Below are 13,805 nucleotides of genomic sequence, written 5' to 3' on the forward strand. Positions count from 1 at the left end.
ACCAATACCTGCAAAACAGAAGACAGGTTATTATGAGTCACGCATGCATGCAATGTCTATCCGTATGAGGAACATTCTGTCTTTCGATCCTGGCTTCATCGAGATGGATAAAAATTCGACAACAACATTCTGACATCAGGATGTCTCTCAATCGAGAATGTACCCTGAGTATGGATATACATGAGTTAGATGCAGATGAATGCGAAATGGGAATGATGCGGATGCATGAATGCAAGTCACTGTGCCATCCTCCAAGTCATCTGAACATCAATTATACTGGATTCCGGTCTCTGAACTGATCACAACCATCTGAGGGACTGAGTAACCATAAATCCGACTCGGGAGTTCCGAAATAAACGGAACCTGAGGATATATCACCATCATCATAGGTAAATCACTGATCATCTGGACAAGTAACCCCAAATTCAACCCGGGGATCCGAAATAAACGGAACCCGCTGATAAATACCGTGGACAGAACTCCGGCGTGTCAGAAATAAATCCATAAATCCAACTCATAAATAAGACCCAATAGTCACCATCAAAGAGTCACCATCAGAACCTGCGCTTGTAAGAATCAGACCCTCCCCTCACAGGTGAATTCTAACAAGGTCATCCTAAGGCGGATAATGGTCTCGACAATCGGGAAAGATACTCAACGGGTTTTCCCTTTCGGGTGTGCCGTTGTAGCTCTCATAAGATCATCTAAACCAAAGATCCGGGAAAGAACGGTCACCGAAGTCAACAACTCAAAAGAGATAACCCAACCTGAGTGGAATACTCCAAATGGAAGGACTCTCTCAAAAGAACCTCGTCCGGCTGTGGTATGTCACGTCTCAACATCATGTCATACAACATGTGAGGAAACATGAGACCACGCTAATTCTAGGTGTATACTCGGGCCTGGGTTTTAGCCCCACTCAGAACACCCACCCCAAATCAGAGGAACCACTTGTCTAGAATCCAGCACAGTGATAATATGATGCATGCAAACATATATGCAAATATATACAATCACAGTATAATAATCATAAATGCCATAAATAAAGCAGTAAAAGCAACCAAAACTACCCTAGAGAGCACTAGGATTGACTCGCTTAGGGAAGATGGACCAGCAATAGGTCAACCTCAATTCCGCAGCAGAGCCGCCAGCTGTCGCATCGCGAAAAACAACCGGCGGGAAAAACACAGAGCCGCCACCGACACTATTCATCCTATGACGGAAAGGGAGCGTAGGACTAACCTAAGAAAGGGAAAGGAACGGTCTTACGACCAGAGATTGCAAGGTACGGGAGTCGGTTACGCAAGGGGAAGGTATTAGCACCCCTCACGTCCGTCGTACTCGACGGGATCCACGCTCAAAAGAATAGGAAAAGGTTGCTAAATAACTGCTCAAAGAGAATGCACACACTGGAATAATAACACAGGGGAAAGAAGATGGAGGAAGTGGACTCGGCAGGATGTCGCATCCTGGGCCTACGTAGTTTGTCAGAAACAAACATCAGAGTCGATGTAGTTCAGGGAAATGGGAAACATGCTCGCTAGGACATCACATCCTATGCCTACGTATCTTCTCTAACCAGAGAGAGAATCAGAGCACTCGTAGCTCGGCTAACGCACGCCGAAACAAGACACCGAAACGAGACGCTGAGACGTCAAAAGAAAAACTCAACAAGGAAACAGAATGCCAATAGATAGACTTATATCTAACTCCTCAAAACAAACAGGAAACAGAATGCCAATAGATGGTCTTACATCCGACTCCAAACACACACAAAAAGGAAAAAGGGGTTTGACAAACACACACTTAAAAAGAAAAGGGTGCCCAAAGAGATCTCGCTCAATCTCCTGCCTACGTATCTCATTTGGTATGAGAATCAGGGCGACGTAGTTCCCCTTAACAGGGGAAAGAACAAACTAATAAGGAGTCTGGAACTCGAACCTAATAGTTGCAAACAAACAAAAAGAGAAAGAGACGTTGAGACGTCAAAAGAGACAAAAGGTTGCCCGGAGAGATCTCGCTCGATCTCCTGCCTACGTATCTCATCTGGTATGAGAATCAGGGCGACGTAGTTCCCCTTAACGGAGGAGACACTCTCTCCTAACCAGAGACTAGGGAGATAACAAACTAATAGGGAGACTACGACTCGAGCCTAAAAGTTGTCATGCAAACGATCCCTAAGTTGAGGTCTCTAATCAGAACCTAACTCGCACAGGAAGCAAGTCAAAACAAATAGCAAATAAACATGTATGAAAAGCAAACACACAAGCAATCATCACACTCTATATACAAACAAGAGGCTCATACAAATGGCTGGGCTTTAGTCAAGAGGGATCATATCAACCTCGACAAACAAGCCAACACTGTATGGGTGTGCTGAGGCTCTTAACCACTAACATTGAGAGTTAGGGTGAAGTAGATGGAATGGGGTAATGAGGGTTAGACCTCATGCTCTTAACCCTGGCCAGGGTGAGCTCAAATCAAAGAAACCGTGGGGATACAGAATGAGGGACCCTATTCCACTTGACTGACTCTATACAAAGATCTTGGGTTATGTGTTCAAGAGCATCAGCATGTAGTGCAAGCATAATGAACGACTCACTGAATAACAGGGGATTGATTGCTAATCCCTTCTATCTGTCAATTGCCTCTTCACTTAGGAGGACTTAACAAGTAACATGCCTCACTTAGAGGTCTTTAGCACAAATGTAAACAATCACAATCATTGCCTCTTAAGAAGGACTTCAGCCAAATGCCTGCCAAAAAGGCGACAGGGCTTCCAGACTACATGGAGAAACAGAGTGGTTACCTAGGTGGTGTGTCAACCACACTCCAAAGCAAAGCTCAAGCAAGAGCTAAAAGCGACTAATGTACCTGTACAAAAGCCAAACAGTCAATATCTCAGACAGAAAAACCAACAGACAACAACAGTGGAATTATTCAATATCTACACAATGCAAGTCATGTAAGCACTCAAGTGAGTTCATCACATCAATGGACCTACAACACCACAAGAGTTAGTAATCAAAGAAACTTGCATCTCAAGTAATGAGACCAAACCAAACATTAGTGCTAAGTGCTCAATACCTGAAATACAAAACACAATTGGTGAGTACAAACCACTAGTACAAAGACTAGGGTCAAAGGCAAGTCAAATGACCAAAACAGAAGTCAATATTTCACATGAAGCACATTCAATCAAACAAGAAAGAGTCCTCAAAAGGACCAAATCCAAATCATAAGGCAAAGCCATCAAGCGATCAAACTAAAGCCAAGGCAAGCAAAAGTGAGCAATTAGACAATCAAATTAGAAAAACCAAATTAAAATAGAAAAGCATCCAATGATCATGAAATTTTTTATACCAGCTTATCATGTTAAGAATGAACATCATGCAAAAGATTAGGACCAGAAGAGCTCAAATAGTATATGAATGAAAATGAACAAAAGCAAGGTCAAGAATGTGACACCAAATGTTACAACATATGTTCATGTGTCCAAAACAGTGATGGTATATGATAAAAATCTCAAACCAAAGCTCAAACATCAAATCAAATGTTAGGATTAAGCATGCCAAATTTCAAGTCAATTGGACAAACCATGAGCATTTTACAATCAAATGAACGCAACATATCAATATGGCATCATGTTCAATCAAGCAATCACAATTAAAAATCCAGAAGCACATAAATCATGACATAAACATCAAAAAATAATAGACATTGAAACAAGCATGTGGAAAAAAGTTTGGATCAATTTGGATTTGTATACTATTTTTTATGATTTTTCAAAGTTGATGAAATAAAAGGAAATAATATGAAATAAATGGAAAATGATATTTGAAATGAAAATCAGCAACATGCATCAGGCAGGGATCGAACCAACGTGCATGGACAATGAGAATATTCACAAGCGAAAATTCAGAAAATGCATATGCATGGAATCGAACACATGAACATCAGGTCAAATGATAATTCAAAATGAAATAAAACAAAAGGCATGGCGAAGGATCGAACCAGCGTGCCTAAGGTCAAAAGAAGCGCTCAACCAAAATTAATTTGGAAATCAGAAAAGCACAACCAAACTTAAAGTTCATGGCTCTAAAATGTCAGTTGATGGATACGCGTGTTCAAGGCTCTAAAATGTCCAAATCTTCTTCCTCAACTTTGTTATGAAGCTTGATGCACGAATTGGCAATTGGAAACACCTAGATCCAGCTCAAATTGAAGCTTCCATGTTCATGTTCAAGCTTTGGATCTGCACGATTCTTGACCAAATTCTTCAAACCAAACCTTGATTCCTACTCAATGATGCATGATAAACCAGATTATGCAAGAATTTTATGGAATTGGATGAAGAAATTTGAAAATTGAAGAGAGAGAAAATTGAGAGGGAAATGAAATTTTGATCCAAATTCTGTTATTCTCCTCTTAAATGTGATTAAGATTTGGCTTATATACTTCCCACTAATCATGCTGAAATTGAGATTAGGCATTGGCTAATTGAAAATTAAGGAGAAATGAGGTGCATGGAAAATTTGGCAAGTGTGCTTAGCATGAGCAATGTGCACGTGAACAGTGTCATGCTAAGCTTCAAATCCACTTAAAATCCTTCAATAATCAATGTGGGATTGGTATTTTGCTCATGTGATTCACCAAATTCAAATTATCCAATTTCCCTCCAAAATGCACTTGTATGGACACTTAATCATGTGAGCTTCTTTCATGCAAGGCAATGATTGATTTGGAATCTCTTGGTCACAAGGAGCTTTTCGCAAAAAGAGTGGTTCGATTTGGAGTTTTGGATCAAAAGTTATGCCATGTTGAACTTCCATGCATACTTTGTAATCATTTGGTCATAACTTCTCAACCATTCATCAGATGATCATGATATAGGACTTTTTGAAAAGAGGAGAGCAAAATCTTCAACTTTCATGTTCACCAAAAATCTATTTGAAGCTTCTTTGATGTTGAAAAGTCAAGTTGAATGTGGACCAAAAAACTTGCCATTTTTGGAAACTTTCAATTACAGGTCACTTTCCATTTTTGGAAACTTTTGCCATGACTTCAAAATCTTCAGGATAGATGTTTGTCATGATGAATAAACCTTGTTTGAACATGATTGAGATACTTCCACTCACTTCCTCATCTCAAAGCCCCAGTTAAATGCACATTTGACTTTTATGGTCCTCAGATGACCTGGAAATGTACTGATGAATTTGGGCCTCTACCACTTGGTAAAATTGCTTCAAAATGAACCCTAGCTCATATAAGCTCTGTAGAATAATCATGTGGCCTTCATCTCAAGGAAATACTTGCTCTTTTGCACTGAGGATTCTCTTGATGCCAATTCTGACTGATATGGTGCAATGCAATATGGAATGATAAATGACCTAAAAAATGAAATGAATGCATGAATGGGGAGGGCAAATTTGAGGTGCTTCAACGGTCACGTGTTCATGATGCCGGTTCTTGATGGAGGCAGACGAATTCGTAGCTGTAGTAAGGAAGGTGTTGAGATTCGAACTTTGATTTAGGTTTTTGGGTTGGTTTATGCGAGCTTCTTCCCTTTCCGTTCCTGGGAAGTGTTTCGCTTTGAGTAAGGAATTTCTTCAGTTTCAGAAGAAGAAGGGAGAAGGAACGTGTGGAAACTGACTTTATTCATTTGCTTGGTATTCGTTTGTTTTTCTATTAAGTTCCCAATACCATCATTATCGCTTCTTTTGAGTGGCCATAGGTCTGCATAGAAGCTGCCAAGGATCACTTTCCACCTCCCATTTAATACCAACTGGCATTTAGAATAGGTTGGCATTCATTAGCTGATTTTGTTTGGTTTCCACATGGAGACAATTTGACTAGGAAAGGGGCGGTGATTTCTTTATATTTAGGGTTTCCAAGTGTTGTTATTACGAAGTGGGGTTGGGTCGGATCTGCCCCGCCCCAAAAACCATATCCATTCTTTATTTGGGTGTCGCAACCTGAAAAATACAGTGCGCGAAAAAACAACCGGCGAAAGAAAAAGACAGAAGAATCGCCACCGTGCGTTATTCATCCCAAAGGAGGGAAAGGAAACGCTCGAAGTAAACTTGAAAAAGGAAAGGACAAGACAGGGTCTCGCAACCAAATCTTGGGTTCGGGAGTCGGTTATGCGAAGGGAAGGTATTAGCACCCCTACGCATCCTAGTACTCTACGGGATCCACTTTTTTAGTTTTCGTCTAAAGGGTGTGGGTTTATCTTGTGCTGTTTGCCAAAAAAAAAGGGTTAAATGAAAATGACTCGCGCGGATGTCGCATCCACTGCATACGTATCTCATCTGAATATGAGAATCAGAGTCTTCGTAGCTCGGCTGACCTATGGGTTGGGGGGATGTGTGCTCGCTAAGACATCGCGTCTTATGCCTACGTATCTCATCTGGCCTGAGAATCAGAGCAAAACGTAGTTCGGCTAACTACGGGGTTATGGATTGGGTTTTGGACGAACGATGTCACTACGCAATCTACCGGATGCTCGACCTTTGGAGACTTACTCGCCTGTAGTAGAAGGAGTTAACGTGTTGCTTTGGGTTTTAGGGTTTGGGATGCTCGAGGGCAAAAAGGCAATCCTTGATGAAGGAACCGCGCTACCTGCAGGGATATGAATACAAAACACAAAACATGTATCTCAAAGTAAAATGCCACCAAGGGGCTCAAACGTTGCCTCCTATCGAGGTCTTCCAGCTAGGAAAGCAGTAAAATGCGGGAAAAATAAAAAAGTACCACGCGGATAAAGATCCAAAGTAACAGCAATTAGAGGAATGGGAAACCCTGAGATCCTTCCAAGCTAACATCATCAAAGAAAGTGGGTCAGTACAGGTAATCGGAATGAACCTCCAGGGGTTATCCCACAAATAAAGTGGGAAACCACGCAAGTTATCCCTGTAAAAGTCATGTGAGCCCTCACAAAAACTCAACAAAAGGGTTAGTGAAACACCATAAGCATTTTTTTCATGAATAACAGTATGGTTTCAGAAACCTCAAACCCTGTGGCATACACTCAAAAATTAAACGGTTAAACATTCAAGGCATTGTTTATACATTCATATACATATTAAACCCATGGGCGAAAAACCTAATGAAATTCATCCATCATACCTCATACATTCAGAGTATTCAAATTCAAAGCAAAAGGTAATGGGAATAAAGGCAAACCTGATTGGAGAGCTTGATTGAAATTGAGTTGCACCCGTGAGGTTTACAAAACAATCTTCAGGGTTTATGTGAGGCAGAGGTGATTCTGTGTAGTTGAGTTCCCTTCGGGGTTTGGAGGCTGCTCTGAACTCCGTTAGGTCTTCTCTCACTATCTTTTTCCTCAGGGTTTTGTTCCAAGGAAACCTCAGAGTATTTTGCTTCTCTTCCTTCTTCTCCTCTTCTGTGTGGCTTTTGTTTCAATGAAACTCTAGTATTTATAGGCTAATATTGGTAGCTTAGTGGGCTTTTGAGAAAGGTCCAAGTCCAAAAAAAATTTATTATATTTTATTTATTTAATTATTTATTTAATTAATTAATTAATTAATTAAAAAATTTTATTATTATTTTTTTTTTTTGTAAATTTTTTTTTTTTTTCGTTTTTTTTTTTTTTTTTTGGATCTAATTCTGATTGACATGATGAAATGCAATATGAAATGCTAAATGAATGCATGAATGAGGAGGGCAAATTTTGGGGTGTTACAGTGGGCCTCTTATCCGCCCACCCACGACCCAAATTTTTATAGTTTAATTTGTTTTTTTATAGTTTTATATATGTACACACGGATGTATCTAACTTCCAACCAACCACTCTTGGCCTAGTGGTTGAGACTTCTCCTGTCTCCCACCAGGTCTTTAGTTTGATTCCTGCCTTGATTGTTTTCTTTTTGTCCTCATTTATTTCTTTTTGTCCTCATTTAATTTTATTTCTTGTAGATTCATCTTTCTTTATTTTATCTTCTTTTGTGATTATTTTATTTAGGTTAATCATTTTTGTATCTCTATTTAGTTCAAATTATTCCAAAACCATATTTTTATTATTTTTTTATTTTCATTTTTCTTAAGCGTCAAAATGAAACTTATATTTTTATTCATATATTTATTTTATTATTTATAATAAACATATTTTGGGTCTACTCCACATCAAGCCTTTGTGAAAACATCCATTCAATTTTTGTTTAAACTCCTACTTCAGTTATTTTAATCTCAAACCTTCACCTTAACCCTTGTTTTATTATAATTATTTTTCAATCTCTTTCGCAATGAGAGGTGAAGAAAAAGATTACCTAGATGGAATATCCAATCGTAATCCCGAATATTAGGCCCAAGTTGTAAGAGCTTGTAAGCCATATGTATTCGTCTTCTCTTCAAAGCACTCCAATATTCAAATCATTTTCATAAGTGAATCTGAAGAAAAAGATTACCCTAGGTGGAATATCCAGTCGTAATCCCGAATATTAGGCCCAAGTTGTAAGAGCTTGTAAGCCCTATGTATTTGTCTTCTCTTCAAAACGCTCCAATTTTCAAATCATTTTCATAAGTGAATCTGAAGAAAAAGATTACACTGAGTGGAATATCCAGTCATAATCCCAAATATTAGGCCAAAGTCATAAGAGCTTGTAAGCCCTATGTATTCGTCTTCTCTTCAAAATGCTCCAATATTCAAATCATTTTCATAAGTGAATCTGAAGAAAAAGATTACCTGGATGAAATATCCAGTCGTAATCTTGAATATTAGGCCCAAGTTGTAAGAGCTTGTAAGCTCTATGTATTCGTCTTCTCCTCTAAAACACTCGTAAATATTCAAACTTCTTTCCCTCAATAAAATTGAAAGGAAAAGACTACCTGGATGAAATATTTAGTCGTAGTCCCGAATATTATACCCAAGTTATAAGAGCTTGCAAGTTATAAATACTCGCCTTTCAAGCCCCAAAATACATTCAACTAATCAAACTCTTTTCTTCGCAGTTGCGCGGTCTTTAAAAACCTTTCATAAATGAAAGATGTTTTGTCTTAAGATGATGTAAAGCAATGTTTCATCCACAATTGTTGAGTTGAGATAAATGATGTTTTTCCGAATGTTGATTTATAAATCCATTCGATGTGTGGTATACATCCGCTTCTCATCTGTTTTGGGTAAAACAATATTTCTCGTTGATTAACACAAGATAGCTTTCGCTAAAATCGACCAACAAATATAAATTTTCTACCCAGAACTACGTAAGCCTTGAGTTCTCTATTGAGATACGTAGGAGCAGGATTCCAAAATCTTGTCAGGCCCATTAATAAAAAACTTAGGTTTAGTCCCTTTCGTTTTCAAATCCAAAAATATATTCTCTTTTCTTTTGGTCCTATTATTCTTTTCCTTCTAATAACTTGAGAAGCCTAACATTATAAGCTAACCTTAACACGCACAACTAACCTAACGGTCCCCGTTGAGTAGAACGGACGTGAGGGGTGCTAATACCTTCCCCTTGCGTAATCGACTCCTGAACCCTGATTTGGTTGCGACGACCATAATCATTGTCGTTCTTTCTTGGGTTTTATCGATATTTCCCCTTTCCTTTTTAGGAACAAATAAAGTTCGATGGAGACTCTATTCAGTCCATCATTGCGAGCATGCGATTGCGCTTTGCTAAGTCGTGTTCTCATTTTTCGAGGTGTGACAAATGGCGACTCTGCTGGGGAATCATGTTTCCCTAAGTGAGTCAAGCCTAGTTAGGTTGTTTGTGTGTTTCTTTGTTTGTTTACTTGTGTGTCTTTTCTTTATTGATTTTTCTATCTTTATTATCATATTGATATAATTTGTTGTATTGGTTCCATTATGCTTTGGCACTTGGATACTCTGATTGGAAACCTTGTGGGAAAGAATTTTTACCCGAGTATCGAGTAAAAACATAAGATAGGACGAGGTTGAGTAGTGCGTGTCTGCGAGATGAATTTCTTATTGGGTCAGTGCGAGAACCTTACTTAGAGTAGATCCTTGGGAGGATGTTGTTGCCCGACAAGTAAGTTGCCGTAAGCTTCAATATTTTCATTAGGATCCATGACTCTAAGGACCATTTGTAGAACCTTAATCATGTGTCAAATTAGGAAAGATGGTTGTGTAGCGTGGGCCCGCGAGATGAATTTCTCGTTGGTTCAATGCGAGAACCTCAGTTAGAGTAGATTCTTTGGATGAAGTTGATGCCCGACAAGTAAGTTTCCGCAGGCAGCAAACAGTCTAATGGATCCATGACTCTAGGAACTTTTTTTGAAACCTTAGACCATACCTGGTGAGAACCCTGTTCTATACGAAACAATCAGACTTACCTGTGCCTTAAGCCTATTGAACTTATACAAAAAAATGCATCACATTCATCCACATACATTGCATCAACATCATAAAAAGCAAACTCTTAGTTGTCTCTTATTTGTTTCAGGAATTAAGAACTTGAAAATGACAACTCCAAGAAGAAAGACTTTCTCACTTAAGTACAAAGAACCTAAGCTTGACAGTCTGAAAGGTTTGATCTCTGATTTGACTCTCAGTAAGCATGATGACTTCGGAAAAGACTATGGGAAAATTTTGAGCCTTCTGACTAAGAAAGTTGATTATGGGATTATCAGCTCTTTGGCACAATATTATGATCCGCCTCTAAGCTGTTTCACATTCGTTGATTTCCAACTAGCTCCTACTTTGGAAGAAGTCGAGAGAATTGTGGGTCTAAAGTTGAAATATTTCAATCCATTTCCAAAGCTCGAAGAGGAAGTGGGCCTAAAGAAGATAAATTTAGCCCTAAGTATCAATGTCCCAACTGTTCTAGCCAATTGGGTCGAGAAAGGGGGTTTCAAAGGTTTTGCCACGAGGTTCTTAGAAGAATTAGCTCTGAAGTTCAAGAAGGAAGGAAATTGGAATGCATTCTATGTTGTGTTGGCTTTATTGATCCATGGGATTGTGCTCTTCCCCAACATTGAAAAGTTTGTAGATCATGTAGCCGTAGAAGTCTTTCTCTCTGGAAATCCTGTACCATTTCTCTTAGCTGACATTTACCATGCCCTTCACACTCGACATGAAAAGAGGGGTGGAACTTTGTTATGTTGCGCTCCTTTGCTTTATACTTGGTTCATGCAACATATGCCCGAAAAAGGCCCTTTTGTGGCAAAGGAACTTAAATCTCCTCAAAGATTAACTTCTCTCACTGTAAGTTCTATCAGATGGTATATCCGAGAGTGGGAAACCCCAGACATCATTGTCAGTTGTGGGGAATTTTCTAATGTGTCATTGTTAGGTACTATGGGTTGCATCAATTATAACCATATGTTATCTTGAATGCAACACGACTACTCCATGGATGGTCCTCCTGAAGCAAAGGACTTACAACCATTTGTGCTCTTTGACATCCAAGCAAGTAATCCTGATGTAAGAGTGATCCGAAAGGCTTGGTTGAATATTGTTAGGAAGGGTAAAGAGTTTGGAAAAAGAAACACTCTTGTCAAAGAACCTTACACTTGATGGGTGAAAGAAAGAGTTGAAGAAATCCATCTGCCATTTACCTTTAATGCTTCAGCTTTTCCTAAAATTCCTGAGCCAAATCCCATACTTCCTGAGGATATGGAGAAACTCACTGCTAAGGTTAAAGAGCTCGAGTTGGAGAATACCGAATTACGGATTCAGATGAACCGATTTATCTTGGAAAATCAAAATTTAAAGGATGAACGTAAGGGGAAAGCCTAGGAACTTGAAGATAGTAACAAGAGAGCCAGGCTATTGGAAGACCAGAAGGACAATCTTGATCATATCCTTATAGGTTCCACATCAGTGATCCAGACCAGAAAGGAAGAGCTCAAAAAGCTGAATATAGAATTTGTGAGTTAGGAAGGATGTTGGATAGGTCTCTTATGGAAAAGAAAGAAATTAAGCTCGACCTTGAGGCACATATTCGTGAACTGAAGGACACTCTGAAGAAATGCAAAGAAAAGTTGTCCCGCGAGATACTCCAAAAGGAAGAAGTTGAAAGAAACTGTCACCACCTCAAGTACTAGTTGGAAGAAGCTAATAGGAGGTTTGCAGTTTTAGAGAGCCAAGAAGGTGATGCAACCTACTTGCTCCTAAAGAATGATTGTGTGTATTGGAAAAGGCTGTATAGAGAGGCTAGGGCAGCCTTAGATGAAGATCAGCAAGTCATCAAGAAACTCCAAGAGCTCTATGCTGAATGGAATGGCAAATTCCGCAACTTAGCTAGATTTGTTAACCTTAACATGTTGGAACTCCCGGAAAAACTCGAAGAAGCCGATTGATGTATGTGTCCAGAAAATGTACCCTCCTCAAGTTTTCAATTTCGTCTAGTTTTGCAAGAAAATGGTGAAGGAGCTCACCACAGATCTTGCTACGATCATAAGAGCTTAGACGGAGCTTAAGTTTACTTGTACTTGAATCTGAATTGTTGGGGTTTGAATCTTTTGTATTTGAATTTGAATCATTTGTACTTGAAGTTAAATCATTTTGTATTCGAATTTGGTTTTAATTAATGAAAGTTGTCATTTTGGGCCTCAATTATTACATTTTATTCTTATTTAATGTATTCTAACATTGCTGGAATAAATAATAAAGATAACTAAGAGCTTTACACAAAATGCACCCATAACATACATTCATGTCATTCTTCAAACAAAAAAAAACTCATTGTTGTGTCTTCTTCAGTCCCACACTGAGTCCTCAACACCGCTACAACACCAGAGCCAGCGCTCGTCAAAGAATGGCAAATCAAGAACAAGAATTGGAGAGAGTAAGCTCAGAACTTAAAGACCTACGAGGAAACATGGGTCAAGTCATGGAGATACTACAAGTCATTAAGGCCAAGTTGGACACCCAAACGATGGTCGTTTCAGAAATCACCGGTCCTACCATTAAACCCCAACCTGCAAGGACATTGTCTACCACTTGGCCAGTCTACGATTTACCTCTCGGCTTCACACCTCCAGTTGAGGGCGCCCCTGGTTTTGTACAATCCACTCATTAGACGGTTCCTCTACCAACTATCAATGAAACTCACCCCGTGGTCCACACGTTTGCACCATCCCTTGTCCATGCACACGTGCAACCTTATTTTGAAGATCAACAACATGCTCCGAATTTTTCTGACAAAGATGATGAAAGGCATGAAGACATAAGAGGAATGAAAGAGAGTTTCCAGATTCTTGAGAAAAGGTTAAGGGCTATGGAAGGAGACCAAGTCTTTGGTGCTGCTGCTAGGGAGATGTGCTTAGTGTCTAGTCTTGTGGTTCCCACAAAATTTTAGACCCCAGATTTCAATAAGTACGAGGGCCACTCATGCCCTAAAAGTCACCTCATTATGTACTATCTAAAAATGGTTGCGCACGTAGAGGACAATAAACTTATGATACATTGCTTCCAAGACAACTTGAGGGGTGCTCCCTCTAAGTGGTACTTAAGCATTGATCAAAGTAGAATTCGCTGTTTCCAAGACTTATCCGATGTTGTCATCCAGCATTACAAGTATAACATGGATATGGCCCCAGATAGAAGGAAATTGCTCAGCATGTCCCAGAAAGATAACGAGTCTTTTAAGGAATATGCACAACGATGGAGAGAAGTGGCCTCGCAAGTCGAACCACCCCTTGTTGAGAAGGAGTTAGCAGATTGGTTCATGGATACGGTAAAACATATGTTCTATGAAAGGATGGTGAGTAGTGTATCGGAAAGCTTCTCTGACTTGGTTGTCGTGGGCATAAAAGTCGAGCTCGGATTGAAGAATGGTAAAATGATAACCACCATGAAACATCTAGTAACAATGTCAAAA

General features: G+C 39.3%; 1 protein-coding gene across 1 annotated transcript; it reads left to right on the forward strand.

The window, feature by feature from the left end:
* The first annotated feature begins 10,441 nt into the window (after nt 1-10,441).
* Nucleotides 10,442-11,314, forward strand: LOC127136706 (uncharacterized). Its single transcript, XM_051063239.1, has one exon. It carries the CDS (start codon nt 10,442-10,444, stop codon nt 11,312-11,314), a length of 873 nt encoding a protein of 290 aa, XP_050919196.1.
* The last annotated feature ends 2,491 nt before the right edge of the window (nt 11,315-13,805 follow it).

This window comes from Lathyrus oleraceus, chromosome 4 (assembly GCF_024323335.1).
Source record: "Lathyrus oleraceus cultivar Zhongwan6 chromosome 4, CAAS_Psat_ZW6_1.0, whole genome shotgun sequence".
In the NCBI taxonomy this organism is placed as follows: domain Eukaryota; kingdom Viridiplantae; phylum Streptophyta; class Magnoliopsida; order Fabales; family Fabaceae; genus Lathyrus; species Lathyrus oleraceus.

Excerpts from the sequence above, each read along its gene's own strand:
- LOC127136706 (XM_051063239.1), top strand. The coding sequence starts at position 10,442 with ATGACAACTCCAAGAAGAAAGACTTTCTCACTTAAGTACAAAGAACCT.